The sequence below is a fragment of the Salvelinus alpinus genome, chromosome 25, assembly GCF_045679555.1.
Source record: "Salvelinus alpinus chromosome 25, SLU_Salpinus.1, whole genome shotgun sequence".
NCBI lineage: Eukaryota > Metazoa > Chordata > Actinopteri > Salmoniformes > Salmonidae > Salvelinus > Salvelinus alpinus.
The window spans coordinates 25,845,506-25,856,843 of NC_092110.1; the positions used below are offsets into that span (position 1 = coordinate 25,845,506).

Below are 11,338 nucleotides of genomic sequence, written 5' to 3' on the forward strand. Positions count from 1 at the left end.
CTTGAGAATCCTTGTTCTCTGCATTGGACCAAAGTATAATGGAGGCAGGACAGAGTAGGAAGAAACATGTTGGTGTAATCTGTAGGAACATATTAATGAAACAGTAACATTGTTCCATCATCACTGACAAAACATTTCAAAACAGATGGCCAGCACTTTATTTAACAAAACACTCAGGATTTTAGTAGCCCTATCAGGAGCTGCCAATTTTTCAACAGAGTGAGACAAAAAGGCCTGAATTACCGTCAACGTGTTCTTATTCTCCAAATCGTCCTGAAAATGTTTCCGGACTCATTTCCCAGAGGACAAAGTCATATGGGGAAATCAGGATCAGAAGTAAGAACCAGGACATGGTGCATGATGGGTTGAGCATTACAAACTCTTCTCACCACTTAAAACTCTCCTGCTGGTCATTTCACACACTATTCTTCCTTTACAACTGGACTGGAGTGCCTGAGCTGTGTGTTAGCTACTCCAGTTTGGACCAACGCCAAATGTCCCCAACCCCAGCCAGTGTTCAGCTCTCCCCCGTTTCCACCACAGTCCCTCTCTATTCTATCACATCCGGGACACCAGAGATTCCCTGTGTCTCACCCAGCACCCCCGGGACACCAGAGATTCCCTGTGTCTCACCCAGCACACCAGAGATTCCCTGTGTCTCACCCAGCACCCCCGGGACACCAGAGATTCCCTGTGTCTCACCCAGCACCCCCGGGACACCAGAGATTCCCTGTGTCTCACCCAGCACCCCCGGGACACCAGAGATTCCCTGTGTCTCACCCAGCACCCCCGGGACACCAGAGATTCCCTGTGTCTCACCCAGCACCCCCGGGACACCAGAGAAATGGTGTTTAAAAATGCATGCGTGTGCCAGGTAGAAATGTTAGAGCTAAGAGCAGTCTGTTGTCTCGTCTCTAACAGAGACCATTAGGCACTCCTTCCCCTCTGTCCTCCTAGACTCTCTCTCTGTCCTCCTAGCCTCTCTCTCTGTCAGGGGCTGCTGAGTGCTGCTGCCTGATCGCCTGTTAAGGTGTTTGAGTCTGAGTTCCTCTCTGAAGTCGTAGGTGAGGAGGCCCTGGTTCTCAGAGCAGAGGCTGCTGTAGGCGTCTGCCAGGGCTCTGATGTCAGGGATGGAGAGCTCCGTGGGGGGCAGGGTGGGGTCCACGTCTGCCTCATGCATCATCACCTTTGCCAGCTCCAGCCTCTCTGTCTCCGGGAACAGCATTCTGGGAAGAGAATGGGAAAAAGCTCAGGGGGCTTCCGGTCCATAATGACCACTCATAGGTACAGTACAGGGCCAGATGGAATCTGCTGAGGCAATATGTCCACAAGCCTCCAGCTATCGTTTAGAAATAGAAAACAATTTAAATCAAACATGCTGCCACAAAGCGCATAAATGAATCATGTTATGATTAAATATGCAGTGTTAAAAAGAAGATTCCATCAGACCATACTAACACTGTAGATGAAAGTAACTTAGAAAATTCAGTTGTCATGTCATGTCCTCTCAGATCATTGGCCGTGGAACGGAGACGAGGAGAATAAACAATTGAAGACTTTCGACTAGAGATGCCCCAGATGCCCTCAGCAACACCATGGGTTTTCACAGTAAGCATAATACAGAACCCAACTTCAAGAGCATCAGATCACATTGCAGCACCCACATACCCAGTACAGATGCTTCCTTAGCGCTTCAGTGCCAGGTAGCTCCTCTTCAAGCTGTTAAAGCTGTCTCTACCCGCTGCAGTTACATAAGTTATGTTATCATCTTCCTATGACACCCCAATGACTCATAATTGCTGTTCTCTTCTTTTGTTCTCCGGCCCTACAGCCTGCCTACCTACACTCCTCACAGGCATGGATGGGACGGGGAGTGAGGGGGAGTGAGAGAGAGAGTCATGAGCAGTTTTGTATAGAGCTGGTCATGGATGAACTGAGAGTTCACTTAATGCGGCATGTAACAAAGAGAGTGTAGAGCAAGACAGAGAGAGAGAGAGATTAAAGCGTGAACCGTAGCAGGAGGGGTAGAAATATTGCTTACTCGATTCCTTTGCGGCAGTGCTTCCTCCGGAATTGGAAGACATTCCTGACTACTTTCTCCACCAGCTTGAAGGGCTGCTTGATTTGGGGCTGAGCCAGAAGGGTGAAGTGCACCACCCCCACACACACACACAAGCAGCAGGGGGTAAAATATATCTGTACATAACACTGAAGGGGCAGATGAAGCAGCCACCTGGCCAGGCTCCGTAGACATCGCTCCCGAGTATACTACTAGCCAATGTCCAGTCTCTTGACAACAAGGTAGACGAAATTCAAGAAAGGGTTGCCTTCCAGAGAGACAGAGATTGTAATATTCTCTGTTTCATGGAAACATGGATGTCTCTGGATATATTGTCGGAATCGGTTCAGCCACCGGGCTTCTCCATGCATCGCGCCGACAGAGATAAACAACTCTCTGTGAAGAGGCAGGGCAGGGGTGTATGCTTCATGATTAACGACTCATGGTGTAATCATAACAACATACAGGAACTCAAGTCCTTCTGCTCACCAGATCTAGAATTCCTTACAATCAAGTGCCGACCATTCTACCTACCAAGAGAATTATCGTCAGTTATAGTCACAGCTGTGTACATTCCCCCTCAAGCAGACACCAAGCCGGCCATCGAGGAATTTCACTGGACTGTATGCAAACTGGAAACCATACATCTTGAGGTTGCATTTATTGTAGCTGGGGATTTTAACAAAGCAAATTTGAGAACAACTCTACCTAAATTCTTCCAGCATATTGATTGCAATATGCGCAATACCCTCGACCACTGCTACTCTAACTTCCGAGATGCATACAAAGCCCTCCCCCGTCCTCCCTTCGGCAAATCCAACCACGACGCCATCTTGCTCCTTCCGTCTTATAGGCAAAAACTCAAACAGGATGTACCAGTGACGAGAACCATTCAACGCTGGTCCGACCAATCGGAAGCCAATCTTCAAGATTGTATTGATCCCGCAGACTGGAATATGTTCCGGTCAGCCTCAGAGAACACGACTGCGTAGCCATGCACGCCTCCAACTCAATCATCAAGTTTGCAGATGACACAACAGTAGTAGGCTTGATTACCAACAATGACGAGACAGCCTACAGGGAGGAGGTGAGGGCACTCGGAGTGTGGTGTCATGAAAATAACCTCTCACTCAACGTCAACAAAACAAAGGAGATGATCGTGGACTTCAGGAAACAGCAGAGGGAGCACCCCCTTATCCACATCGACGGGACAGTAGTGGAGAGGGTAGAATTTTAAGTTCCTCGGTGTACACATCACGGTCAAACAAATGGTCCACCCACACAGACAGTGTTGTGAAGAAGGCACAACAGCACCTCTTCAACTTCAGGAGGCTGAAGACATTTGGCTTGTCACTCAAAACCCTGACAAACTTTTACAGATGCACAATCGAGAGCATCCTGTCGGGCTGTATCACAGCCTGGTATGGCAACTGCATCGCCCTCAACTGCAAGGAACTCCAGAGGGTGGTGCGGTCTGCACAACGCATTACCAGGGGCAAACTACCTGCCCTCCATGACACATACAGCACCCGATGTCACAGGAAGGCCAAAAAGATCATCAAGGACATCAACCACCCGAGCCACGGACTGTTCACACCGCTACCATCTAGAAGGTGAGGTCAGTACAGGTGCATCAAAGCTGGGACCGAGAGACTGAAAAACAGCTTCTATCTCAAGGCCATCAGACTGCTAAACAGCAATCACTAACTCAGAGAGGTTGCTGCCCACATTGAGACCCAATCACTGGATACTCTAAATAATGGCACTTTAATAATGCTTCATATTTTACATTACTCATATCACATGTATATACTGTATTTTATACAATCTATTGCACCTTGCCTATGCCGCTCGGCCATTGCTCATCCATATATTCTCATTCACCCCTTTAGATTTGTGTGTATTAGGTAGTTCTGGGGAATTGTTAGATGACTTGTTAGATATTACTGCACTGTCGGAACTAGAAGCACAAGCATTTCACTACACTCGCATTAACATCTGCTAACCATGTGTATGTGACCAATAAAATGTGATTTGAAGAGGATCCACTCATGGGAGCGAGTGGAAGACGGGAAAGAGGGGGATGAAAAAACAGGTGACATGCGATGGATGGCAAGCCGGTTCCGGTTGCCACAGTAACACCTGTGCGAGGAAAAAGCCAGCCCTCTTCCTGTCACGCTGCCACTTAGCAGGCGCCGTTCAGAGAGCCTGATGAGACATGAGGTGACACGTTCAAACACACTTTTCCCCTTTATCTCTATTGTTTCTGAGGAGGAGTACAGCGGCTTCAGCCTCAGGCCCAGTGGAATGGAAGAACCAGGCAGGGAGACATAGGAGGCAGGGCTGGCCCAGAACACAGCTCTTCCTCGAGGCTAGTGTGGAATCCTGGCTGTGGTTCCCCTCTCAAGCCACCTCTCTGCCTCCTGATCCCGCTGTCAGAGCTAAGCTGATATGACAAACAGTTGAAGTAATCATGCCAGAATCAGCAGAGCCTAGTCCTACTCAGAGCTCTCTCCTCCTCCCAAACTCACCCTCATTCTCTCTCCCTCACTGGGTCTTTCTCTGCTTGTCCATCCTCTCTCAAAGGGTAATAAAGGGATTGTGCTCAAAGACCCACAACACACAAAAAGGACAACTCTTCTTTAGGTGGATCTGTGAATGTGCAGTAGGAGGGAAGGCTGCCTCCCTCATATGAGACTACCAGGGGGTCTAATGCAGTGACCCCCCCTCACCTCTCAGATCAGGAGGGGGTCTAATGCAGTGACCCCCCCTCCTCACCTCTCAGATGTGGGTGCGAGGGTGTTTAATTTACAGCAGAGCTCTTCTGTTGAGACAACCTGCCCTAAAGAACTACCTCCACAGCAGCATCTTTGCGTCTGTGGGGGTTGTGACTCACCAGACTATACCCTCCTTTGTTATTCTGGGCTAGGGAAGGGGAAGGGCAGGATAATTGGGTGAGGATAACTAAAGTGATCCAAGGATGTGATGGAGCCTTTCTAATGAGCTGTTTAGATTCTCTCCCTCCCGTGCCGTGGCAGCGTCTGGCTGGGCTTGTAAACCAGGACCGCTATCTACTATCTCATCTGATCTATAGCTCTGTATGTTACTGCCTGACTTACCGGCTGCCTGCCTGCCTGCCTTACCGGCTGCCTGCCTGCCTGCCTTACCGGCTGCCTGGCTTACCGGCTGCCTGGCTTACTGGCTGCCTGCCTTACTGGCTGCCTGCCCGACCGCAGTGGCCTGGGACACCACTGCTAGACTGGAGCCTAGTTGTCAGAGCAGCCAGCTATATTGTAGTCTATAGGAGTACAACTAACTCCTGGGCTGCTCACATCACTATCAGTTGTAGGAAGACGAGAGGGTTTTGGACACCAGTTACAGTAGACTTTCAGGGCAGGGAGAAGAAGCGCTATATTGCTTTGTGATATACTGGGGCTGAAAAGAGTAACTGTGACAGGAGCTATCAGAGATGGACTCATCTGCATCAATTGGGCGGAACAAGGCTGACATGAGGAAAATCAATTCTTCCACCTGTCACCTCAACATGCTAGGATGATTTGGGTGAGAGGCAATCTCATACCTTGGTACTGCAGTGTGCCTTTATCAAAGCACACACCCAGAGTGATGCAGCATCAACCCACCATCTGGTCTGGCCAGGTAACACAAAATAATGCCTTTCATTTCACTCCTGGAGTAATTAGGTCATTTTATATTCCGCACTTCATCAGTGGGATGATTGGAATGTAAATAGAACTTCATGTTGTAACGAACATGTATTTTAACAGGGAAGCAAATCATAATCCCTAATGATTTATAGATCAATTGCACTACTCTAAATTGGCTTATTATATAAGGATCTACATAAAAATGATCCTGCCCTCTCCATGGCTAATTTAGTCTGACTCTTTTAAACAAAGACTTCAAACATTTACAGAGACTTAACCTACTTTTCCTCTTGCACACTAATACTGAATAATCATAACTGAACTTTAACACTTTATTTTAATCCTAGTTGTTTTCCACAGGTCTGCCTTTGTCACCCTCAACGACCGTGACCCAACTCATCTCAGTAATATGGAGTCACGCACACATCCATATTAACACATACATTTCCCTATTTCATCTCTATGACCTGGGAGCTCTGCAGGAACTCTATTACACTGGCCTTGCCCTGTAGCTCTCCAAGTCCCCTTGTCCATTTCTACCTTCCACTCCTTTTTCCCGAGCCCTCTCTCTACCCAATGTTGTGTGAGCAGTAATTTGTCATCTCCCTCTGAGCGTAACCAAGATGAGACGGCAGGCCCTCAGGGTGGCTAGCCGATACCTCCTGAGCAACCCGCATTTCCCCTTACGTAACTGCTGCAGGTTCTGAGGGGGGGAGCAAGGAACAATGGAATACACAGCTGTGGAATACAGAAAGTAGAATACAATAAAAAGGAAGATTCTTCCGAGGGGAAAGAGATGCATTAATCATAACAAAACCTTCAGAAGACAACCTCCATTACAACAGAAGACAACCTCCATTACAACAGAAGACAACCTCGATTACATCAGAAGACAACCTCCATTACAACAGAAGACAACCTCCATTACATCAGAAGACAACCTCCATTACAACAGAAGACAACCTCCATTACAACAGAAGACAACCTCCATTACAACAGAAGACAACCTCCATTACAACAGAAGACAACCTCCATTACATCAGAAGACAACCTCCATTACATCAGAAGACAACCTCCATTACAACAGAAGACAACCTCCATTACAACAGAAGACAACCTCCATTACAACAGAAGACAACCTCCATTACAACAGAAGACAACCTCCATTACAACAGAAGACAACCTCCATTACAACAGAAGACAACCTCCATTACAACAGAAGACAACCTCCATTACAACAGAAGACAACCTCGATTACATCAGAAGACAACCTCCATTACAACAGAAGACAACCTCCATTACATCAGAAGACAACCTCCATTACAACAGAAGACAACCTCCATTACAACAGAAGACAACCTCCATTACAACAGAATACAACCTCCATTACAACAGAAGACAACCTCCATTACATCAGTAGACAACCCCCATTACATCAGAAGACAACCTCCATTACAACAGAAGACAACCTCCATTACAACAGAAGACAACCTCCATTACAACAGAAGACAGCCTCCATTACAACAGAAGACAACCTCCATTACAACAGAAGACAACCTCCATTACAACAGAAGACAACCTCCATTACATCAGAAGACAACCTCCATTACAACAGAAGACAACCTCCATTACAACAGAAGACAACCTCCATTACATCAGAAGACAACCTCCATTACAACAGAATACAATCTCCATTACAACAGAATACAACCTCCATTACAACAGAAGACAACCTCCATTACATCAGTAGACAACCTCCATTACATCAGTAGACAACCTCCATTACATCAGAAGACAACCTCCATTACAACAGAAGACAACCTCCATTACATCAGAAGACAACCTCCATTACAACAGAAGACAACCTCCATTACAACAGAATACAACCTCCATTACAACAGAATACAACCTCCATTACAACAGGAGACAACCTCCATTACAACAGAAGACAACCTCCATTACATCAGAAGACAACCTCCATTACATCAGAAGACAACCTCCATTACATCAGAAGACAACCTCCATTACATCAGAAGACAACCTCCATTACATCAGAAGACAACCTCCATTACATCAGAAGACAACCTCCATTACATCAGAAGACAACCTCCATTACCACAGAAGACAACCTCCATTACCACAGAAGACAACCTCCATTACATCAGAAGACAACCTCCATTACATCAGAAGACAACCTCCATTACAACAGAATACAACCTCCATTACAACAGAAGACAACCTCCATTACAACAGAAGACAACCTCCATTACAACAGAAGACAACCTCCATTACAACAGAAGATGTCTTATCCAGTGTCCTGTGTGAATTTAAGTATGCTCTCTCTAATTCTCTCCTTCTCTCTCTCTCTCGGAGGAACTGGGCCCTAGGACCATACGTCAGGACTACCGGGCATGATGACTCCTTGCTGTTCCCAGTCCACCTGGCCTTGCTGCTGCCCCAGTTTCAACTGTTCTGCCTGCGGTTATGGAACCCCTACCTGTCCCAGACCTGCTGTTTTCAACTCTTAATTATCGGCTATGAAAAGCCAACTGACATTTATTCCTGATTATTATTTGACCATGCTTGTCATTTATGAACATTTTTAACATCTTGGCCATGTTCTGTTATAATCTCCACCCGGCACAGCCAGAAGAGGACTGGCCACCCCTCATAGCCTGGTTCTTCTCTAGGTTTCTTCCTAGGTTTTGGCCTTTCTAGGGAGTTTTTCCTAGCCACCGTGCTTCTACACCTGCATTGCTTGCTGTTTGGGGTTTTAGGCTGGGTTTCTGTACAGCACTTCGAGATATTAGCTGATGTACGAAGGGCTATATAAAATAAACTTGATTGATTGATTGAAGACAACCTCCATTACATCAGAAGACAACCTCCATTACATCAGAAGACAACCTCCATTACATCAGAAGACAACCTCCATTACATCAGAAGACAACCTCCATTACATCAGAAGACAACCTCCATTACATCAGAAGACAACCTCCATTACAACAGAAGACAATCTCCATTACAACAGAAGACAATCTCCATTACAACAGAAGACAACCTCCATTACAACAGAAGACAACCTCCATTACATCAGAAGACAACCTCCATTACAACAGAAGACAACCTCCATTACATCAGAAGACAACCTCCATTACATCAGAAGACAATCTCCATTACAACAGAAGACAACCTCCATTACAACAGAAGACAACCTCCATTACAACAGAAGACAACCTCCATTACAACAGAAGACAACCTCCATTACATCAGAAGACAACCTCCATTACATCAGAAGACAACCTCCATTACATCAGAAGACAACCTCCATTACATCAGAAGACAACCTCCATTACATCAGAAGACAACCTCCATTACATCAGAAGACAACCTCCATTACATCAGAAGACAACCTCCATTACAACAGAAGACAACCTCCATTACAACAGAAGACAACCTCCATTACATCAGAAGACAACCTCCATTACATCAGAAGACAATCTCCATTACAACAGAAGACAACCTCCATTTTACATTTATTTAACTAGGACAGTCAGTTTAGAACAAATTCTTATTTTCAATGATGGCCTAGGAACAGTGGGTTAACTGCCTTGTTCAGGGGCAGAACGACAGATTTTTACCTTGTCAGCTCTGGGATTTGATCTTGCAACCTTTCGGTTACTAGTGCTCTAACCAATGCTCTAACCACTGGGCTACCTGCTGCCCCATTACATCAGAAGCACAGATGAACAGGACAGGCACTCCGGAGGAATAGGCACTAGGCAAGCTTAAGCTATGGGCAACTCTTGCTAGATGGTGCCAGTGTTTCCCACACTCTCAGAACAGCCCTGGGCACACAGCACAGGCAAACCAAGAACACATCCTGATCCACACCCATCTTCTTCTCAGGTCCTCTGAATTGTTTTCCAAAGGAAAACTCTCCAACTCTACAGTCAAGAATGCCACTAGGTGAAATCAAGAATTCCACTAGGTCAGAAGAGAGATTAGGACTGTGGGAAAAAATGTGCCTACTAAACAAACAAAAAACAGGATCTACGCTGTTTTTACATATCATTAAAAAAAAACTCAAATGTCTGACCACTTGGTACACTTGGTAGTAAATCTTAGAGAAAAAATGCAGGCCCTAAATCAAACCAACCCTGGGTAATTTCACATCGTGTCACAACTGTTTTCCCCCTGATGGTTTACAAATGTTCTGCATGTTGAAAATGGGCATGCCCATACATGGAACAAGATTGTGTTGACAGCTACAGATGACACCTCCGACCATAACGTTAAATAACAAGGCTTTTACAAAATGATGAGCACAAAACCAATTAAACCACGAAATAAAGAATATGCAAATTGAACAATAAAATCCCTCATCTCATGAATGGACAATCGTTGTGTCCAGTCATGCCTTGGAGCTATAACATGGAGGACTGGGCTACAGTCATAAAACAAGGAGCCATGCTTATAATAGCCTGCCATGTCTTCACACATCTGCACTCCCTGGGTACATGTTAACTGTGGTTTCCTCACCCCCCTCTCCCATCCCTGTTATTTATTTCCCAACAGAACATCACTAGCATCAAGGATCTTGTCGGTAAAAACACACTCAAACACAGTACAGTGCTTAAATAGTGTGGCTATTTCTCCTTCTGCAGCAGCTGCCCACGAGGGCCTGGAGTATGAAGTCTGAAAGGTCAGCAGCCAACCAACTCAGGTAATACGTTGTGTGTGTGTGTCTGTTATTGTGTTGGTGATGTCTTATCTGTGGGAATAGTCTCTGAGGGGATATCTTGGGGGATTCAACAGAGGTAGATCATTGGACCAAATTAAACAAACAGATCAATCACCAACCCAATCAATCACTTAGCAGATATACCTGCCACCTCCATTTTGGTCATTACTGGTGTGGAGAGAGAGAGGGGAGATCATTCTCCTGAAACTGGCTGTTTATGATGATCTTGCCCATGCAGCAAAATTATGGAAACACACATCTGCGTTATCAAGGCTATCACGTCTATTAGCCCAGTCTGTTTTTCGCATCTCTTTGTCATTCATGAATCAAGGCCGTCCTGCCTGCCCCTCCCTTCCCCTACTAGACGTCCTCTGCAGAGGGGACTGGAGGAGCGGTGAGAGGAGGGTAGCAGCTGTGAGTTTAGTCTCCCACTGAGTGGTTGCTGATGCTGACTGCTCTAGGGAGCGTCCGTTTTGACATAGTGGACTCGCTACCACATAAATAAAAGAAAAACACTGCCAGAACAGCCACTACCACCTGCTTGGAGTAGGTTTTCTTCATATGGTTATTATTGTAGAAGTGTCATTGTGTTATTATTGTAAGCCTATTATTTGGTGCCCAATGTGTATCTTGTAATTCAATCTATATAGTTCAGGATCTACGTTAACATGTGTTCATTAGGCTAGATTATAGATCTGACCTGGGGTTGTAGGTGTAGGTAAAACAATGTTGAATAAATTATATTTCCCAGGGTGCAATGGGTTATTCATATTATTTGTATAGTTGAAAGAAACGCAGCGACGTGGTTGTGGAAAGTTATTCGGGGTCTCTCTGGTTAGATAGAGATACATTAGCCAAAGTTGTCATTTC

At 45.7% G+C, this 11,338-nt stretch overlaps 1 protein-coding gene across 1 annotated transcript in view; it reads right to left on the reverse strand.

The window, feature by feature from the left end:
- Window positions 1-50: 50 nt before the first annotated feature.
- LOC139553734 (mitochondrial dimethyladenosine transferase 1-like) overlaps window positions 51-11,338 on the reverse strand; it is a 34,238-nt gene continuing 22,950 nt past the window's right edge. The window contains exons 7-8 of the mRNA XM_071366349.1: window positions 2,042-2,165; window positions 51-1,226 (exon numbers count right to left, since the gene is read on the reverse strand). Coding sequence (XP_071222450.1) covers window positions 890-1,226; window positions 2,042-2,165 — 461 coding nt within the window. The 3' untranslated portion in view covers window positions 51-889. The remainder of the gene's footprint in view (window positions 1,227-2,041; window positions 2,166-11,338) is intronic.